The 15,376-nt window shown below is 37.4% G+C and overlaps 1 protein-coding gene across 23 annotated transcripts in view; it reads right to left on the reverse strand.

Annotated features, from left to right (window-relative positions):
- Positions 1-15,376, reverse strand: part of REPS1 (RALBP1 associated Eps domain containing 1) — an 86,793-nt gene that overhangs the window by 30,850 nt on the left and 40,567 nt on the right. For 9 of the 23 annotated variants that reach the window (XR_012433491.1, XR_012433490.1, XR_012433489.1 and 6 more), the window contains exons 2-8: positions 13,038-13,161; positions 10,824-11,020; positions 10,544-10,697; positions 9,819-9,943; positions 9,174-9,336; positions 8,834-8,897; positions 6,673-6,827 (exon numbers count right to left, since the gene is read on the reverse strand). Coding sequence is in view for 20 of the 23 variants with exons in the window: in XM_005551983.4 (XP_005552040.2) it covers positions 6,673-6,827; positions 8,834-8,897; positions 9,174-9,336; positions 9,819-9,943; positions 10,544-10,697; positions 10,824-11,020; positions 13,038-13,161 (982 nt within the window). In the remaining 3 variants the exon portion in view is untranslated. The remainder of the gene's footprint in view (positions 1-6,672; positions 6,828-8,833; positions 8,898-9,173; positions 9,337-9,818; positions 9,944-10,543; positions 10,698-10,823; positions 11,021-13,037; positions 13,162-15,376) is intronic. The other 14 variants (XM_074037135.1, XM_074037134.1, XM_074037133.1 and 11 more) reach the window with 3 other exon arrangements.

Genomic DNA, 15,376 nt, shown 5'->3' on the forward strand with positions numbered 1-15,376 from the left:
CATAAGCAATGCATATGTAGAAAGATGAAATTTAAGATATGCTTTGTTTTTCATTGAATGATATTATATGCATCAAAAAACTAGTAAGTTCTATTTCCAAAATGAACTCCACTTTTCCCTAACACTTCACAAAATGGAAACTTAGTAAGCAGACCTTAAGAGGGTTTATGAAACTTATTCAATAAAACTACCTTAAAAGAGGGTCTATGTAGAAGACTAATTGTTTTCAATTAAAACCACAGGTTTAAAAAAACCAAAGTAAAAACGTGTCTAACAAGGTTTGAAAAGAAACAAAATATTCACCCAAAATTCTTATTAAACTGAACTTGCTGACTTTTTACAGCATTGATCAACATTTGACAGTACTGATCAACATCTGACTCAACTATTATAGTTCAAAGAATATTACCTACAATATATAGGAGGTTCCCATTATCCAAAGAAAGCTAAACATGGGAAAAAATCCATTTAAAGTTAATCCATTCAAAATAAATACTAAAATTTCATAAAGAGGAAAACAGTTAATTGGAGCTTTATCTTAAAAACTTACAGAGAAAATAGTGGAAATAGAGTATAAAGAACAAAGAATGAAAGATAAAGTGGTGGCTCATGCCTGTAATCCCCACACTTTGGGATTGGGGGGCCAAGGTGGGCGCTTCACGAGGTCAGAAGTTCAAGACCAGCCTGGCCAACATGGTGAAACTCCGTCTCTACTAAAAATACAAAAATTAGCATGCCTGTAATCCCAGCTACTCGGGAGGCTGAGGCAGGAGAATTGCTTGAACCCGGGAGGGGGAAGTTGCAGTGAGCCAAGATTGCGCCACAGCACTCCAGCCTGGGCGACAGAGCAAGACTCCATCTCGGTGGGGAGGGTGTGGGCGGGGAGAAACATAATGTTACTTTTTTGGGGGGTATAATTTGGTGGCAAAATTAAAAAGCACTAATTGAGTCAGTGAACATTTACTGAAGGCCTATGGGGTTTCAGGCTCTCGAGACCCAGTACTGAGTAAGACAAGGGTCCCATTCCCATGGAGTTCTCCTTCTAACAGAGGAAGAGAGATATGTTCATCTTTCGTTCACTTTTGACTTTCATAGCACAACTGCAAAGGAAAAAGGTCACTTCTACAAAAAAATAATTGTAAGTATCATTAATTACTCCCAAGGATACTTACTAATCTGCTGAATTTGAAATCATAATCCTTTTTTTTTTTTTAGAGACAGGGTCTCGCTTTGTCACCCAGGCTAAAGTGCAGTGTTGCACAGCTTACTGTAACCTTGAATTCCTGGCCTCAAGTGATCCTCCCACCTTGGTCTAGCAAAATGCTTCTGGAGCCACTGTGCCTGGCCCAAACCATAATCTTTTAAAGCCCCTACTATTGTTACTGCCCTCATAGAGTTTTTGCCCTTCAAGTATCATCTGCCCTTGCTTGTCAATGTCTTTGTCAGGATTTGAGTTCTATTTACTTCGACCGAGTTCATTAAATGGTGAATCTTTACTAATATCTGTAATTCAACTGTACTGATTTATCAGCTACAATACCCAAAGATCTGGAAAGAAATGACACACGACAGAGAGACACAGCAGGGTAGGCGGGGAGACAGACAGTGACAGAGTATGTCTGGGGGGCAGGGGTGGTTTGAGAAGTAATTTCTTAATTAGAAAGCTAATGATAAGCATTAGTGCATATTTTCATTATTTTTTCTTCTGCAACTAAGGGTACCTGAATAATGAATTTTCAAAAACAAAGATTCCAGGTTATTTGTATAAAACAAAGATATACATATAAGCATGTTCACTGCAGCAGTGTTTTAAAGATAAAGCCAGAAAACAACCCCAAAATCCATCAATAAGAAACTGGTTAAAGCACATCATATTATGGAATACTTTGAATCATAAATGTGATGGCTCCATATATTATTGTATCAGAACATTTTCACACTGCTGATAAAGACATACGAAGACTGGGCAATTTACAAAAGGAAGAGGTTTAATGGACTTACAGTTCCACATGGCTGGGGAAGACTTCACAATCATGGTGGAAGGCAAGGAGGAGCAAGTCACATCTTATATGGACGGCAGGAGGCAAAGAGAGAGCTTGTGTAGGGAAACTCCCCTTATAATACCATCAGATCTCGTGAGACTATTTACTATCACAAGAACAGCATGGGAAAGACCTGCCCCCATGATTCAATTACCTCCCACTGGGTCCCTTCCACAAACCTGAGAATTCAAGATGAGATTTGGGTGGGGACACAGCCAAACCACATCAATTGTAAAGTACAAAGATGTCCAACATTGTAAGAAAAAAAAAAAAAATCAAGGACGTGTAGTATGATTGCATCTGCATAAACACCAATACCTGTGTGTAGGTTTTTATATATATGTTAAAAATTTCTGGATGAATATGAGAAACTCTTAACAGTGATTTACTTACACAAACGTAGTCTCAAATCTGAATTTATGTGGATTTCTAGTAAACTATTCATGGAAAGTCTCATGTGCCTTCTTTTCTCTGGCTTAAAAAAAAAATTCATGTTGGAAGTACTTCTTAGAGTTTGTAGATCCATGCAACGCACTCTATAAACAACAATGAAACATCTGCCCAAATCTACTGTGTAAAGTAGGGATCATGCGGAAGGAGATGGATACAGGGAAGCACACATCCCTTTCCTTCTTTCAGCATTTCCTTCTTTCAGAGATTGGCGAGTTGCACATGTGAGCAGTGTGGTATAGAGGTAGAAAACAGTTAAAACTCATTGGCTCAGTCATTTAATCATTTCAACAATGTGAATGTCTGTCTATTCCTGTACTCAATTTGCACCTTGCTAGGCACTGAGATATAATGAACAAAACTGATCCAGTTCCTACCTTCCTAGAAGGCTCTAGTCTAGTTTGAGAGAAAGATATGTATCAAACAATCACAGAAGTACATTAAAATTGCAACTGTGCTTTGCAAAGGAGACGATTCTTTAGACATTAAAATGTATAGTACCTCAATGTGTTTGTGGCAGGCCACCTTAATCTTTTTTTTTTTTTAAAGAAGACAAACACTCCTAAAAAGCTAAATATTCTTTAATTCAGTTTCAGAAAGCTCTTTCTGCAGATGAATTTTGTATGCTTTCCTTTGTAAGGCAACAAAAATCAAGTTTCCCTTTCTATTTATTTTAGTTGCCAAATTCAGTGCTGATGTTATTAAATATTCTAACTCAGGTCGACAGAAGTACTTCTACCTATAATCCTTAGTAGTTCTATTTTATCTATGATTTAACCCTGCATACCTGTTCAAGTAATTTTGGAAAAAATGCACATTTACCCCACCCAGTCTGCATGCCTATAGAAAGCCTAGCATGTTACTCCAAGGAGCTATAACTCAAGTGACCACTGCTCACCATCTATTTGCCTCTAACAGTTAAACTTTAAGTACAGAATATTTGTGGAACTAATGTTTTAGTATGTCCCAACATCATAAACCTAGGATAACAAATCGCTATATTTTCAAAGGTAGAAAAATGTCAAGAAAAATACCTTCCTTTGAAAATGGCACACATGTAGAATTCATCCAATATTAGTGCAGTGCCTGGCAAAGTGGTATGTTTTAAGCATACTACAATAAATAGGATACATTTCCCTTATTTCAAGGAATTCAGAGTATAGTGATAGGAAGGCGGAAAAAAACCCAGGATTTAGTGTGGTATGTTTCAGTAATTAGCATGTAGAAAATGCTATAAGAGATCAGAAATGAGATAAACTACCTCTGCCTATAGTCAGAGAGGCTCCACAGAGGAATATTTACAATAAATTCTAATGTCAGCCAAAAGAAACTATCTGAGTATGACCCTCTTAACCGTGACCTTTTAAAAACACAGCTATTTTTTCTTTTTGTTTTTTTTGGGGGATGGAGTCTCGTTCTGTCCCCCAGGCTGGAGTGCAGTGGCGCAATCTCAGCTCACTGCAAGCTCCACCTCCCGGGTTCACGCCATGATCCTGCCTCAGTCTCCCGAGTAGCTGGAACCACAGGCACCCACCACCATGCCCGGCTAATTTTTTTTTGTATTTTTAGTAGACGGGGTTTCACTGTATTAGCCAGGATGGGCTCGATCTCCTGACCTCATGATCCGCCTGCCTTGGCCTCCCAAAGTGCTGGGATTACAGGCGTGAGCCACCGCGCCCAGCCAAAACACAGCTATTTTTATAATTTTTTTTTTTTTTTTTAGACAGTCTCACTCTGTCACCCAGGCTGGAATGCAATGGTGCGATCTTGGCTCACTGCAACCTCTACCTCCAGGGTTCAAGCAATTCTCCTGCCTCAGCTTCCCAAGTAGCTGGGACTACAGGTGCACACACACCACCACATCTGGCTAATTTTTTTTTATAATGATTTTTACGGATACTGACTGACCCACAGAGTCACAAAACAATTTCTATACTCAAAGGACCTTTTGTCATGTGAATCTCAGGTTTGTGATAGGTGGGAAAAAAATGATAATTTGTATTACATCACCCCAGAATCAACAGAATTCCAAAATTTATCATTTGTAAATATGAAAAGCAGATTTGAATGTAATACCGTGTGATCCAAATGTTTACAATAAATTTGTTGAGAAAACCATATGTTGTGAGGGGAAAAAAAACTATCTGGGTCTGTGATATTTTCAAAATTATATTTAGGGCAACAGTGCATAGATATACACAGGCAATAAAATCAGTCTGTCTTTTAAACAGATCTAATAGGTGTAAAATTAGACAAAAAGATAAACGCCCAGAAAAAAACTTCCTGAACCATCAACCTTATAGATCAAATTTACAAAGAACTTGATTTTTATTTAAATTAAATAAAGGAAAAAGAAACCCAATAAATGCATGCAAAAGCCAGATTCACTGACAAATATAGCAGACAACAGAATCAGACAAGCCTCTACAAAATCACCTACAAGACATTAAACTTCATTTAAATTAATTTCTTGTATTATTGTGCTGTCGGTTTTCAAAGGCCTGAAGTCATATAAAAGCTCTAGGTACAAGTCCAATTTCTAAATCAATGATACTGAAAGTATGAAGTTACCACATTTTCTTCTCTCTTTTGGTTGCTATCATAGGTGTTTAACAAAGAAGTTGTTTTTATTTCTTAAGTAGGTAAATCAAAGTACTTTGAATCAAAATTACCTAATAAAGATACTAAGCTTTCAGCTCAAGTTAGAGGCTGATGCTTCACAACTACCTGAAATAATCCCCAAATGCTAGGATTATCATAGAAAAATGTGCTTAAGAAATTAAAATCAATGCCATATTTTTAGAATCAACCTATTGGTTGATAAAAGGTCAGTGTACAATTCAGGTCCTGAAATGTGAATGGCATCAAATCCACATTTCAGGTGGAGAAACAGAAGGGAAAAATACAGTAAATGATTAGAACTTGCCCAAGGTCACAGGCGAAATTAGCAAAACTAGAAGCACATTCAGATTATTGACTCCAAGGAGATTGTTCTCTTTGTGACAGTAATTTCATGCATCTGATTCCTTCTGTGTAATTTAGACAACTAAGTCAGACATGTATATTTTTAGGTTAAAAAGATGCTGCCTGATAGAAAAATGCCCTTTTGAGAGCCAAATTCTATTTGAACTTCCCTTTTAAAAGTATCAAATTCTTTCCATCATCACATCCAAATGAGAATTTAGATAGAAACACTGAAGACAATAATTTATTTTAATTAGACTCATTAAGAATTAAACATTAGATTTCCTTTTATTCACTCAGAATTTAAGAAAAATGTACTAATTTTTAGCCCTTGATATTCTTTTTCTTTTTAAAGAAAGGTCCAGGCCGGGCATGGTGGCTCACGCCTGTAATCCCAGCACTTTGGGAGGCCGAGGCAGGCAGATCATGAGGTCAAGAGATACAGACCATCCTGGCCAACGTGGTGAAACCCCGTCTCTACTAAAAATACAAAAATTTGCTGGGCATGGTGGCGTGTGCCTGTAGTCCCAGCTACTCAGGAGGCTGAGGCAGGAGAATCGCTTGAACCCGGGAGGTGGAAACTGCAGTGAGCTGAGATCATGCCACTGCACTCCAGCCTGGTGACAGAACGAGACTCCATCTCAAAAAAAAAAAGAGAAGGAAGAAAGAAAGAAAGGTCCCAATAAATACGAGCATTTCGCATTCTTGTTAACAACACAGCATTCTCTAAAATCAAACACAAAAACTCCAGATTTCTTTGAGTCTGCAGAAGAGAGCTTGGCATTTTAAAGAAAAATGCTCACAACTGTAAAGGTCTAATGATGAACCAGGTAATTTCCCTTCAACAAATTAAGAAGTATTAAAGAGAAAAATGTTTATAATGAAGATGGGTTACTTTACCCACTTGAGACAATATTTATCACAATTAAAGGATAGCAAAATAACAAGAAACTGAAATGCTCTTCAAATCTTGGCAAGCCACAAATATAAAGGTAAAATAGTGGTATATATTACTTATCTTTATTTTTAAAAGTAGACTGAATAAGACAAATTCAAGTTTGGCTCATACATCCTATTCTGATGACAAATCTATGTACACTTGATGAAATACCTTGGCTATTAAGCTCTGGTTAACCTCTATCTTGATTTTTCTTTCAGAATCAAGCACTATGTTTATCAAGGCATGCAAACAGCTCTCTTTAGCTCCCAGTCTTACCTGCTGAATCTTCCAAATCAATCAGTTTGGGCATTAAGCTTTCAGGAAGTTTTTCTGGTAAATCATAGCCATTCTTCCTAGCAACCACCAGATGAAAAGCAGCACAAAACTCATCCAGTGTCAATGCACCATCTTTATCAAAGTCTGAGAGTTCCCTAGAAGATAAGTTTATTGTGTATATAATCACATTCCGCTTTGGATCCTTTCATTTCTCAAAAAGAAGCAAGAGAAATATTTTCCATGAGAAAGTGCAAAAACTCAGTAATTATAAAAATCCCATACACGGAAAGATGTGTAATACAGCAAATGTAGCAAAATGTTACCTGCAGAATCTAGGTGGTAGTATGTGAGGGTTTATGGTACTCTTAAGCTTTCCTGTGTGTTTGAAATTCTCTAAAAAGTGGCCCCAATAATTAAGGTCATCAAAAAGAATGACCTGTAACTCACATGCATTTTTAGAAGGCACATGTAATAAATTAGTGACATTTTTTAAAAGTTTGCTTTTTATGTTATCAAAATTCACCATGTATGTACTTTATTTTTTGTTTATATTTTTTTGAGATGGAGTCTTGCTCTGTCGCCCAGGCTGGAGTGCAGTGGCATGAGCTTTAGCTCACTGCAACCTCCACCTCCCGCCTCAGCTTCCTGAGTAGCTGGGATTACGGGCACACGCCACCATGCCCGGCTAATTTTGGCCAGGCTGGTCTCAAACTCCTGACCTCATGTGATCCACCTGCCTCAGGCTCCTAAAGTGCTGGGATTACAAGCGTGAGCCACTGCGCCCGGCCAACATGTACATACTTTAAATGACTGAGTAGAACTGCAAGGCTTAAAACAGAAATACAGCCACTCCACCTTGCTGTCTATGCCCTTTCCTAGATACACAGACAACCACTTTTGTCTTGATTGCCTTAAACTATAAATAGCATGCATATATTACTAGTTTTTGAGTTTTCAGGTTTAGGTGTTATCTACCTACCTTGTACTAAACACTCTATGCTACCAAAAACCTATTAAAATGATTTAGAATATAGAGAAATACATTGATACACACTGGAATTAACATTTATGTTTATTTGATAATCGTTTTTTACTTATTTTTGAGACAGAGTCTCACTCTGTTGCCCAGGCTACAGTGCTGTGGTATGATCTCAGCTCACTGAAAACTCTGCCTCCTGGACTCAAGCAATCCTCCCATGTAAGCCTCCCAAGTATCCAGGACTACAGGCTTGCACCACCACACCTTGCTAATTTTTAAATTTTTTGTAGAGACGGGGTTTCATCATGTTGCTCAGGTTGGTCTTGAACTCCTGGGCTCAAGCAATCTGCCTGCCTCGGCTTCCCAAAGTGCTGGAATTACAGGCGTGAACCACAACTCCCAGCCTGTGTTTTCTGTTTGTTTTTTTTGTTTTGTTTTGTTTTTTTTGTTGTTGAGACGGAGTCTCGTTCTGTCACCTTGGCTGGAGTGAAGTGGCGCAATCTTGGCTCACTGCAACCTCCACCTCCCGGGTTCAAGCGATTCTCATGCCTCAGCCTCCCCAGTAGTCGGGATTACAGGCATGTGCTACCATGCCCGGCTAATTTTTTTGTAGAGACAGGGTTTCGCCGTGTTGCCCAGGATGGTCTCAAACTCCTGAGTTCAGGCAGTTCGCCTGCCTCGGCCTCCCAAAGTGCTAAGATAACAGGCATGCGCCACCGTGCTCGGCCCCCGCCTGTTTTTATAAAGTAATTTGTGATTACACTTTGTGTTCTAATGGCCAATTCCAACCATATTCCAACACAGCTATTCTTAAGTCTCTGGTTAAATGGAAGCTAACACCATTCCTAAAGTTATGGCATGGTATAGGACTTAACTAAACTTGATAAAACACCAATGGGATAAATATAACCATGTATGTGCAAACTAACTTTTATCTCATGCAACAAAAAGACAGCTGATACAGCTTAAAGAATTTTAGCTCTTTACAAAGAACTACTGTATCAGTATCACTTATTTCTTTTCTGCAGAATGAGAGAGAAGCTGGCTATTGTAAGGAAATACTGAGTTCTTTGACAGCATTCTTGAAGGGTTAGTTGTTTATTTTTTAAGGCTCTAAAATCTATCTGCTAGAAACTCCTTGGAAACAACCCAGTCACCCAACTAATGATATACCACACTTACCAAATATGAGAAAGTTCAAGAATAGGAAGTTTTGATTTTGTAAAAAACTCTTTAGCTGCAGATCCTGAAATATTAAAACAGTGTTGTTTAATGTTATTCTGAACTTACGGATCCACCAACAGAATGTAAGAGTCTTAGACTTTTTTAACTGGGAAAAGATATTTTTAATATGTGAATATGTCATGTTTTTAGCTCCCAGTGATTATAAATTCTTTTTAGACAAATAATCTGGTAATTATTTTATAATTAAAATCTATGACCAATAAAACAGTATCTTTGAGATTATGAAATTGAGACTGTCCTGTCCCATCTAGAAGAACTTCTGTTTTCAACAACTCACCTGGAATAAATCCGTTTAGATCAGGCTGAATGGTTTTAAACTGATTTACATAATACTGTCTTTGTTCATCTGTTATTTTCCAGGGATCATCATAACTACTGGATTGCCTACGAATTTCAATGGCAGATGTAGCTGATGCTACAGTTCGTACTGTTGTCTGGTCCTGTAATGAAACATTTTTTCCTCAGTACGGTATCTACCTACATGATTATATGGACCAAGATTGCTAGGTTATTTATCTTTGAAAATAAAATTTGCTTTTTGTGGATATTTAAAATGTAAAACCACATATCTGTTACAGTCAGATTATTGGATATGTTTTTGCACAATGATTATAGAAATGAGTAGAATGACAGCAATTATGCAAGCAACAGAAAGTTATGAAAATGTGCTAAAAAAGCCAAGCAAATATATTTCCAGATGCAGAAACCTTTCAAAACTTCACTAGGAAATCAGAAACTGAAATAAAATCAGCTGAAACATTCCAATGATAACAGATTTGAAATGCACAAAGCAGAATTTTGCTTTTAAATAAATGAATGGATTTGCATTTATAAAATCTGCAACAGCAAAATATAAAAATGATGACTGGAGCAATACTCTGAATGAAGCAAATAAAAATGCAATACCAATAAAATGTCACACCTGGACAGAAGCAGGATGCATGGTTAAAAGAGTACTGGTTGGTGGAGTATCTGCAAAACTGACCCAGTTTTCTTGAGGTGGAGGTGGGGAATGCCCTGACCACACTGCATCACCAGCAGAAGAACCTATAAGGAGAATGGGTAAACATGCTGACTCATGTTTGAGGAAAAAACTTAAGTTATCAGGAAGTTTTCTTTCAAACTCTTACTCTGAAGAAATCTAACAATTTCCAAAATGGAATCTTTTCTGTTCAATTAGAAATTATACCTCATTTAAATATCTTCAATTATTTTGTGCTCTCCTTGTCAATAAAATTTATGTAATTTATACATAATATTCTGGGAAATAATTATTCATTTTACCTTTAGAGAATCTGGTATCCATAAATGTGTCTAAGCATCATAGATACACATAAATGCAATTACCACTTTTCAAAGCAATGTATCCACTTAGAAATCTCCATAGTTGGCTTTTGCTTTTATTTAACTTAACTTACAATTAAAAACTGTCTTGAAGGCAACTCCTGAAGGAATATTATCAAGTTTCCTTCAATTTACAACCCAAAATAATTGTTATTTTTAAAAAATCTCTAAGCCAGGTTCTGTGGCACAAGCCTATAATCCCCACCTACTCAGGAGGCTGAGGCAGGAGGATCATTTGAACCCAGGATTGCAAGACCAGCCTGGGCAACACAATGACACTCTAATCAATAAATCTCTAAATACCTGATTGTGCTTCACCAAAGGGAGACCAAAATGGCCCAGGTCCCGCAAGAGGCCTCTCACTATTTCCACCACTGGGGTGACGGCTGTGCTTCCTCCATGTGTGTGGAGAAGTTGGTGGGGATTGCTGTGGTGAAACAACTGGGGAGGCAGGTTCCTAGAAAAGAACAGTATTTTAAAATTGTAATTTTAAGGAGACGTTAATTATTAAGCTACCAATAAATGTTTTAGTGAAGCATTTGCACAGGGCATCAACTGCTAATATTTACATGCATGTGATTACCTGTACATCTGCAGATGTACGAGGCTGAACCGTATCATGGCTTACGGATCCCTTTTTCACTTGCCCCCTGCCAGGTGGTGGGGGAATTACACCAGAATATGACCCTTGATTTTCAGAATCTGAAGAATATGAGGCTGCATGGCGAGATTCCTGTTCATTTTTTGAAGCAACAAATCTTGGCAGAGGAAGGTCCTTTACTGTTAACCACAAAATAATCATTACTTTAAAATAAAAAAGGACATATACATTAAAAACTAAAGACATGAATTAGATATCAGAATTTTTGTAAAAATGGATACAGAAACAAAAGGCACAAAATGTCTATCACCACAAAATATGGACCATAATCTCCCTTACATTATTTAGGGAGACTCTTACCTAGAAAGAAGTAATAAAACCAAATTGTCCTTCTAGTGAGTGATAACAATGGCTATATCAAATGTCTATGTATGTTTAGCCCTACACTTGTCATTGAATATTTATTTCACCTCGTAACCACAGTACGCCTGCAAAGTCCCTATTTACAGAAAAGAAAACTGAAGTTTCATGATGGCAAGGTCATGCTCGTAGTAACTGACAGGATCTAAACCTAGGTCAGTCAGACCCCAAAGCCTAGGCTGCTTCTACTCACACCGGGTCTTTAAAGTAAGCTTTTAGACCTCTAAGTAAAACACAGAATATGTCACTAAGTCTGAGACTAGATTTAGAAATTTTCATGGCAGAAATTCCTAAAAATACCTTACTGTTCACCTACCAAAAACATGGTACACAGTATTCTGTTCTACATTCAATTTTAAATAGAGGAGAAAGAGGAAGGACTGAAAAACTGTTTGCAGGTAAATCATAAGTGATACTTTTAGACCAGAAAAAATACAGCTACAGAATTATTTCAGAGGAAAGTGTACTTACCTCCATTATATGATTACCTCTGTCTCTCTTTAGAACCTCCACCATGAAGGAGGGAAACTATTAAGCTTATTCAATATACATGTAAAAGAATTCAAAATTACCTGAAAAGAATGTAAACTCCCAACACTAGAAGAAAGATGTGTGGGAAACTAGAGGTCTACAATGAAAACCTCCGCTGACCAATAAACTAAACTGGTACTTAAAACTATTTCTACAAATTCTGATATTTACAGAATTTTACAGCAATTTTTCTGTACAGATTATTTTAAAAATCTTAATTTTTCTCTTTCCCCTTTACTCTATAAAAACGAAAGAACCCTCTGCATTTAAGTGCCTATCTTTGTAGACTTTCTATCTTCTTTCACATCAACAAGTCTCTAAATACTTGAAAAACAAATTATCTGATGATGTAACACTTTGATATGGTTTGACTCTGTGTTCCCACCCAAATCTCATCTCGAATTGTAATTCCCACATGGGAGGTGATCAGATCATGGGGGCAATTCCCCCATTGCTGTTCTTGTGATAGTGAGTGAGTTCTCATGAGATCGGATGGTTTAAATGTCTGTGGCAATTCCCCCTTGCGCTCTCTCTCTCTCTCCTGTGGCCATGTAAGACATGCCTTGCTTTCCATTCACCTTCTGCCACGATTGTAGGTTTCCTGTGGCCTCCCAAGTCATGCGGAAGTGAGTCAATTAAACCTCTCTTGTTTATACATTACCCAGTCTCAGGGATTTCTTTATAGCAGTGTAAAAACGGACTAATACAAAATTGTAATGCGGTCAGATGTCTGAAACTAGATTTTAGTCTGCCAATATTTTAATATTGTCTCTATCAATCAAAAAGTTTAGGTTAATTGTTACTTCTTAATTTCAACTGGAGCCTCCATAGCCTTCCCAAACAAACAAACAAAAATACAAAGTATAATGTTGTTTTATTAGAAATGAAGAAAACAGGGATGCTATATATGAAGATGGTCACTATAATTTATCATTTACCTTAATAAAACTATTCGTTTAAAATATTTCTAAACAACTTTTAGTAAATTCTTAAAAATTTGCCATTTGAACAGTACATACAGTCAAATACAGATGAAGTACATATACTATGCTGTAATAAAAGACAGACATATTTTTCTAGTATTTTCAAGTGAGAAATGCAAGGTAGTGGGAATAAAGTCACGACACTTCACTCAAGGTCACAAATGCCACTATAAGATCAGAAAGACACAAGGGTTCTATTGACTTGACTTCATTTGTAATAGAAGCCTATTTTCTTTCAGTTACTAGTGTACTCTATATTTACCTGTATTTATACTTTCCACTCTTAAAGGGAAACCAGACTGGGCAACAGCTACAAGTTTCAAAGCAATGTAGAACTGACTTCTTCCAAAATAACCAAGTCTTGTTGCACCACAAAGCTCCATGATCTATAAGATAACATAATGTTAACATTAAGATTCACGACAAAATTCTCCCTTCAAAAATAAGCAGCTACCCAACTTGTTTGTAACGTCTCAAAATATCTATCTAATAGATGGTTTAACACAACTGACAACCAACTTCCTCAAGTTTCAGGTTCATATGTTTACAAACAAAAAGTCACCGCTTTGCAGTAAGGTCACCGTTCGCCTACTTATCAAAATCCATACAATTAGCAATTCTCTTAGAAAAAATTTTTTGTTACGAGTCACATGTTTAAAGAAACAACGTACCACCCGCTCTTCTTCATAAGCACTGCACATACAATACAACCATGTGACTAAGAGACAATTATGCAGCCATTTAAAGTGATAGTCTTTAAATGACGTAACAACATGGAAAAATGCTAAGGATTCATCAAGTGGGGAAGAAAGGCAATATACATAATTTTAACCATAAAAACACAAATTTGGAAACTATTAAAAAAAAGTCTATCACAATTTTTTAGGTGAGATTAAGAGTTGGATTTTTCCCTCTTATTTTCCAAATGTATTTAATATGGCTACACTACTGTTCTTTAAAATGAACAAAATTTGTCTGTCCTTTTATTTAAAGCATGAAAGTGTTCAAGGATCTACATTAATCATTCCAGTCTTTCAACAAGTATTTCCAGACTTGCTAGCGCAAGTAAATATTACATTCGAAAAATAGGATTTCAGATTACAAAATTGTAACTCTAAAAGCTGGAGGTTTCTACTATGCAGATATTATAATCTTATCTTAAACACTAAGTATCCCTGTTGTATCTTTTCAAATAATACAAATTTTTGTATAGAAAGAGCAGTTTTAGTCTGTTTTTCCAAAACGCTCAAAGGAAGATAAAGTATCTGAGACGCTGTGGTATTAAGTCCGAAGAAAAGTATTCACAGGACTTCAAAAAAAAGCACCTATTAATGATTAAGCAATTGTATCACAACAATAATAACCATTTGTTTACATACACAAAAAGAGTCATTTTTGCTGGCTGACCAGCACTCAAAGAAGTTCCTGTTCCTGCCACTAAGGAGCATGTCCTTCTGAAGAAATTTAAAAGGGCTAAGAGAATAAAGAGGCAGGCTACACCATTAAGGGAACTATGAGGAAAAGGAGAGTTAAAAAAGGAAGGCCACTCGGCCTCAATCCTCTACTCTTTTCTGCCCACTTGACGCCTCGCAGAGGATCATTACATATCTCAGATACTTTTGTTTATATAACAATGCATCTAATGTATGCCAGGTATCTGCTAGACAGAGGGAAGACCTAAAAGGAGTTCACAGTATGGTTTGTTGACATTTTGGGAAGACACCAAGGAAATGGTTAGAAATGAGGAGGCAGTGTTCAAGAAGGGAGACAGAATCTCAATGCTGTTTTAATTGGTATTTATTAAAAGTTCTATATTTGTTAGTCATTTGCATAGAAATGCAAAAAAATTTCCTGACTTGCCCAACTTGTTCTCTGGCAATTTTTAATGGATTGTTAATCTTCTTTATTCATTTTAAGAAGTTTTATTATGGCCGGGGACAGCGGTTCATGCCTGTAATCACAGCACTCTGGGAGGCCAAGGCGGCCCAGGCCAATCACTTGGGCCAGGCATGGTGGCTCATGCCTGTAATCCCAGCACTCTGGGAGGCCGAGGCAGGTGGATCACGAGGCCAGGAGATCGAGACCATCCTGGCTAACACGGTGAAACCCCATCTCTACTAAAAATACAAAAAATTAGCCGGGTGTGGTGGTGGGCACCTATAGTCCCAGCTACTCGGGAGGCTGAGGAAGGAGAATGGCGTGAACCCGGGAGGTGGAGCTTGCAGTGAGCTAAGATCATGCCACTGCACTCCAGCCTGGGCGACAGAGCTAGACTCTATCTCAGAAAAAAAAAAAGAGTTCAAGACCAGTCTGGCCAACACGGTGAAATCCATCTCTACTAAAAATACAAAAGTTAGCCAGGTGTGGTGGTGTACACTGGTAATTCTAACTACTCGGGAGGCTGAGGTGGGAGGATTATTTGAACCCAGGAGGTGGAGGATGCAGTGAGCCGAGATCAAGCCACTGCCCTCCAGACTGGGTGACAGACTGAAACTCCGTCTCATTAAAAAAAGGTTTTATTATATCATACATATTGACCTGCAAACTCTCACAGAATTAATTCATTTATTCAATGACTATTTACTGAGCACCCTCAGGAAG

Source organism: Macaca fascicularis, chromosome 4 (assembly GCF_037993035.2).
Source record: "Macaca fascicularis isolate 582-1 chromosome 4, T2T-MFA8v1.1".
NCBI lineage: Eukaryota > Metazoa > Chordata > Mammalia > Primates > Cercopithecidae > Macaca > Macaca fascicularis.